Source organism: Laccaria bicolor, genomic scaffold (genome assembly GCF_000143565.1).
Source record: "Laccaria bicolor S238N-H82 LACBIscaffold_44 genomic scaffold, whole genome shotgun sequence".
Lineage (NCBI taxonomy): Eukaryota > Fungi > Basidiomycota > Agaricomycetes > Agaricales > Hydnangiaceae > Laccaria > Laccaria bicolor.
The window spans coordinates 220,590-225,518 of record NW_001889915.1 but is presented as its reverse complement, the minus strand read 5'-3'; the positions used below and the strand labels follow the sequence as shown (position 1 = coordinate 225,518).

Below are 4,929 nucleotides of genomic sequence, written 5' to 3'. Positions count from 1 at the left end.
GGTAGCATGCAGGGCCGGGATTGGAATTGCAGGAAATAAAACATGTGGCAATCTGAATTGTAAGTAAGTTCTCTAAGGTATTACAATTGCACATATTTGAACACACACATCAACAACACTATAAGCTACTTTCTTTTCCCTTTACCTCACTCTTCTATACACATTTTGGAACTGTTCTATCCTTGTGAGTGAGAACACATTTACACTCTTTTTTGAACACCATCCAAACCATGTTCTTACTCATTTTTCAATGCATATCCATGTCCCACTCCCACCCTTGTCCCATCTTGAAAGATGTTTCCTTTTTTTTGTGCATATACTCAAGTTTTCATGCATATAGTCATCCCCTTATTGTGCTGACTGGTGGCTACCACTTTTATAATATAACCATGGTAAGTGCCAGCAGAGCTGTGTGTATACAAGCCAGAATTTCAGTGAAAATGAACATAGTTGAGAAGGATGGAAGCATTGTGGAAGAGGAATTAAGTACTACTACTAGTGTCTGCAAAGCCATCATTGAGATGTTTCTTTCTATGACATGAATGTGTTATCCTGGACTTGAATTCTGACACCCTCTTGGCAAGATTGGTCAGAGAATGCACTAATCATATAAATATGAGAGTTAGTGAAAAATAAAAATTAAGCTCACTGCATACCTTTTTCCCTAGGGTTTACAATTATATCTGCTGGAACTGCTAGAGGTGGAGGATTCAATACAAGTGGTACTGAGTCTGAGGTTTCTTCTTCAGGGACTGTAATCCTCACATCGAGAACTTGAGTCTTGTAGGCTTCTTGGACATTGGGCATAGTGGCAATCTTGTGGGGAGATTCTGCTCCAAGAATTCTACTTTTCAATCTCTGAGCTTGGACATCCAGTTTCTTTGCCTCTGTGTATTTTTCCAGGATTTGATATGTGGCTGCAAGATATGCCATGGCATTGACTGTATCTGGGTGTTCTACTCCAAGAATTCTGGTGGTTGCATCCAGAACTTGGATCTGCAGTTTCTCTGCCTCTGTGTGTTTTCCCAGGGCTTGATATGTTGCTGCAAGATGTGCCATGGCATTGACTGTATCTGGGTGTTCTACTCCAAGAATTCTGGTGGTTGCATCCAGAACTTGGATCTGCAGCTTCTCTGCCTCTGTGTATTTTCCTATGTCTTGATATGTGGCTGCAAGATTTGCCATGGCAGTCATTGTACCTGGGTGTTCCACTCCAAGAACTCTGTTGCTTGCATCAAGAACTTGGATCTGCAGCTTCTCTGCCTCTGTGTATTTTCCTATGTCTTGATATGTGGCTGCAAGATTTGCCATGGCAGTCATTGTACCTGGGTGTTCCACTCCAAGAATTCTGTTGCTTGCATCAAAGAACTTGGATCTGCAGCTTCTCTGCCTCTGTGTATTTTTCCATGGCTATGATATGTGGATGCAAGATTTGCCATGGCAGTCATTGTATGTGGGTGTTCCACTCCAAGAACTCTGTTGCTTGCATCCAGAACTTGGATGTCTAGCTTCTCTGTCTCTGTGTATTTTCCCAGTCTATAATATGTTGATGCTAGATGTGCCATGGCATCAATTGTATCTGGGTGTTTCACTCCAAGGATTCTGTTCCTTGCATCTAGAACTTGGATCTGCAGCTTCTCTGCTTTTGCATATTTTCCCATGTTTCGATATGTAGCTGCAAGACTTCCCATGGCATTCATTGTATCTAGGTGTTTGAGTCCAAGAATTCTGGTCCTTGCTTCCATAACTTGGATCTGCAACTGCTCTGCCTCTGTGTATTTTCCCAGCTTTTCATATGTTGCTGCTAGACTTGCCATGGCCTTGATCATGTCTGGATGTTCCACCCCAAGAATCCTGTTTCTTGTATCCAGAACTTTAATCTGTAACTTTTCAGATTCTCTGAAATATCCTTGTTCCATCAACAATCTCCCACACTTTGCATAAGCATCATCTAAGTAAGTAACACCATTTCTGTTACTTTCTGATCTGGAATGCTCTATATTTGCTCTTATATGTGTTACCAAGGCCCTCTGAAATCCATATGGTTGGCTGTTATTCCATCTTAGTCTTAGTGAACAAGACAAAGTAACATATGCCATTAGACAACATTGTTTCTTCCCATTTGAAAGCATTCTGTCTCTGCCCCATGTATGGACCAGTGGATGCATTCCATACACACCAGCAGATGGGCCTTTTTTGATCAAGGAGAATGACAGTAATATTTGAACTCCCTCTTTAAAGACAAAGTTATCCCAAGTACCCAATTTATTGAGAGGAAGTAGTCTCTGGTCCAGCAGAGAACTGCCAAGAGGTAACTTTGAGCCAGAACTTTTCTTGTCTTCTTGAAGGGCAGCATAAAAAAAGATGTCTTCAGTAATCCCCTCATGATGGAAGAAAGGAAATAATTCCATGAGGAGTATTGCACTATTGGCTGCTTTGGCCTTATGAAAATCATCAGATGTAGCCCTTCTTTGAATTTCTTTGTATGATAACTCCCAAGTTTCATAAACAGTTTTGTTATACTTAGAAGCTCCAGTAAAATCTGAATGAAATAATAGTGTCTTTCGGTGCTCTGAATATTTTGCAAGGTAGTCTCTGATAATGGTTGCTCCAGAAGCAATGTAAGCACCAGCCTGATCAATTGCAAGAGGAAGACAGAAGAGCTCTTTCACAATCTTAGAAGCTTCAGATTGAAACTCTATTGAAGATGAATTCAAGCAACTAGCTTTTAGAAGTAATTCAAGAGCATCATTCTCTTCCATCTCAGTTATTTCAAGAGAGTTCTCAGGTGAAGTCAGCCTCCTCATGGCAGAATTGCGACTAGTTATCAGAATATTTCCCCCCCTTCCAGGTGGAAGATAAGCTTCCAGCTCAGCAGGTGATAGAACATCAGCATTGTCAAACACGTTACACCATTGCATAGTTCTCTTTCAGTAAGCCAATCCAGCAAAGAGCAGATTCAGGTGACCCATCCAGTGCAGAAAGCTGAGCCTCAGAAAGGTTACAGATACCCTTCAGTGCCTGTGTGATGGTGCTAACTGAGGATGCATCAATCCAAAAAACAAAACAAAAGCTGAAGGTAATCAAATTTGAATCAAAAGGTGTTGAAGTTATATACAGTAGATACTCACTGGTCAGACATCTCGTCGACAAACTTCAAGCAAATCTGAGTCTTTCCAATACCCCCCATTCCGTGCAACAGGAAGAACTTTCTCTTCTTAGCTCCATCGTTTGTGTTAGTAAAAAAATGCCTCTTGAGTTTGGCAATGACTTCTGTCCGCCCTGTGAACCGATTGTTTGGGTTTGGCATGAGGGGGATCACCCCGTCGGACGTCGTCCTATTGCCGTTGTGGATGTTGTGGATGTGCATCTGCTGGAGGTCCGTACTATCAGTCTGGTTCACTCGGACATGATGACCATTCTAATTACTCACAGTGTTAGCGATATTGATCGTGCTGTTCTCAACAAGAACGCCGTGAGCGCCCTCGAACACGTTCAGTACGCTCATGTTAAGATATCAACGATGGAGAGGTTTCGGATGAGAGAGGGAAAGGAAGAAAGGGGAGCGCCCAGACGCCAAAAGACCCCAATCATGAGTTGGTCTATTTGTATATATGTATTATGTATACACAAGCACGTGCCTGGGCTTTTCCGACTCAAGATTCTCCTTTCCTTCGTTCTTCGGCCGCTTACCTGATTCTGTGGACTGGCTCGACTTTCTAGCATGTTGGTATGGCACATACAGGGCTCACGACCAGAGAACGAAATCCGCTGGCGTTGAAGGTGCCTATTTATATTGTAATAGGCGGTGCTTTACAGTTGAACTCTGCATTTTCCCCATCTAAGTTCGAAGAATTTTCTGGAAATGAAGGTGCGTGGTGTACTCACTAGACATAGCATCGTCGGCTGACAATCTTTTTGGTAGCCTTTATGGCAGATTTAGCTGGGTAACATCAGCATCCAACACCAGAAAACCGTACGCGATCTAAATGTAACAGCCTTTCCAGTGTCGCCATCGCTCGAAGTTAGTGGCCGGGTCAGAAGGCACCGAGTTCGCCCTTGTCTCAACATCCGTTGTTATCGCTGCAAACTCTTTTCCAAGGACAGATTTGCGCGGTGGCTCAGTGCATTGCGTTCCAGTGCTTGTGTTGAATCACATTGTGGGAGGTCAGCTTGGGGCTCCTTGGTTTGCTTGACGGAGAACGTCAAGTGAGTTTATATTCTTTTCTACGGAGGCGGTAGCTAACGATTGTTTACGCAGCTGGCTCTATTGATTCTCACCGTATTCCCTCGCACACCCACATTTGCTCACTCCTCCTAAACCAACGGCCAATGAAAGTTGATTTTGAAGTTCCCTCAAATTGCACCCTTCTCTGCACAGGCACATCGTCTACGCCTCCCAGTTTCCCATCCCCTCCCTCAGGTTCGGAAGCCAAGCAATTCTTCACCCTTCTCACCTTCCTCCCGACTGATGTCGATCGTTGGGAAGGCCACTTAAATTCCACAGACGCACGACTTCATTTCGGTATTTGGGGTCTCGGGGGAGATTAAAGGTGGTGAGGTTCCCGTCGTTTACGGGCGGGTATCCACTTCAGTCACCCATTTTAGGGTACCCCCGAGGTATATGAATTCTTTGATTTAAGGGTACCTCAAGGGTACCCATTCCAGAGTGGTATGTGAGCACCATACCAATACCATGGTACCATGGAATGGAAAACTCATACCATATCCCACTCATACCAATACCAAGTTACCATACCATACCATGTCATGTTATACCATACCAGATGGTATGATACCATCATACCAAAGCTGTCACAGGGTGTCTGGGGTCCTTTTACAAAATAAATAAATAAATTCTGCAGGCTGCAATACTGGTCCATTGGGTACCATTTTTTGTGGGGTGGTTCTCCATGTTTTCTGAGATAT

The 4,929-nt window shown here is 43.4% G+C and overlaps 2 protein-coding genes across 2 annotated transcripts; one reads left to right on the top strand and one right to left on the bottom strand.

Annotated features, from left to right (window-relative positions):
• Positions 1-2,907: 2,907 nt before the first annotated feature.
• Positions 2,908-3,726, bottom strand: LACBIDRAFT_332773 (uncharacterized protein; the record flags this gene model as incomplete). Its single annotated transcript, XM_001887301.1, has 3 exons — positions 2,908-3,034; positions 3,132-3,421; positions 3,694-3,726. 3 exons carry the CDS (start codon positions 3,724-3,726, stop codon positions 2,908-2,910), a joined length of 450 nt encoding a protein of 149 aa, XP_001887336.1.
• Positions 3,727-4,332: 606 nt separating this feature from the next.
• LACBIDRAFT_310182 (uncharacterized protein) lies at positions 4,333-4,551 on the top strand (the record flags this gene model as incomplete). The annotated part of the gene is made up of 1 exon (XM_001887363.1): positions 4,333-4,551. One exon carries the CDS (start codon positions 4,333-4,335, stop codon positions 4,549-4,551), a length of 219 nt encoding a protein of 72 aa, XP_001887398.1.
• Between the last annotated feature and the right edge of the window lie 378 nt (positions 4,552-4,929).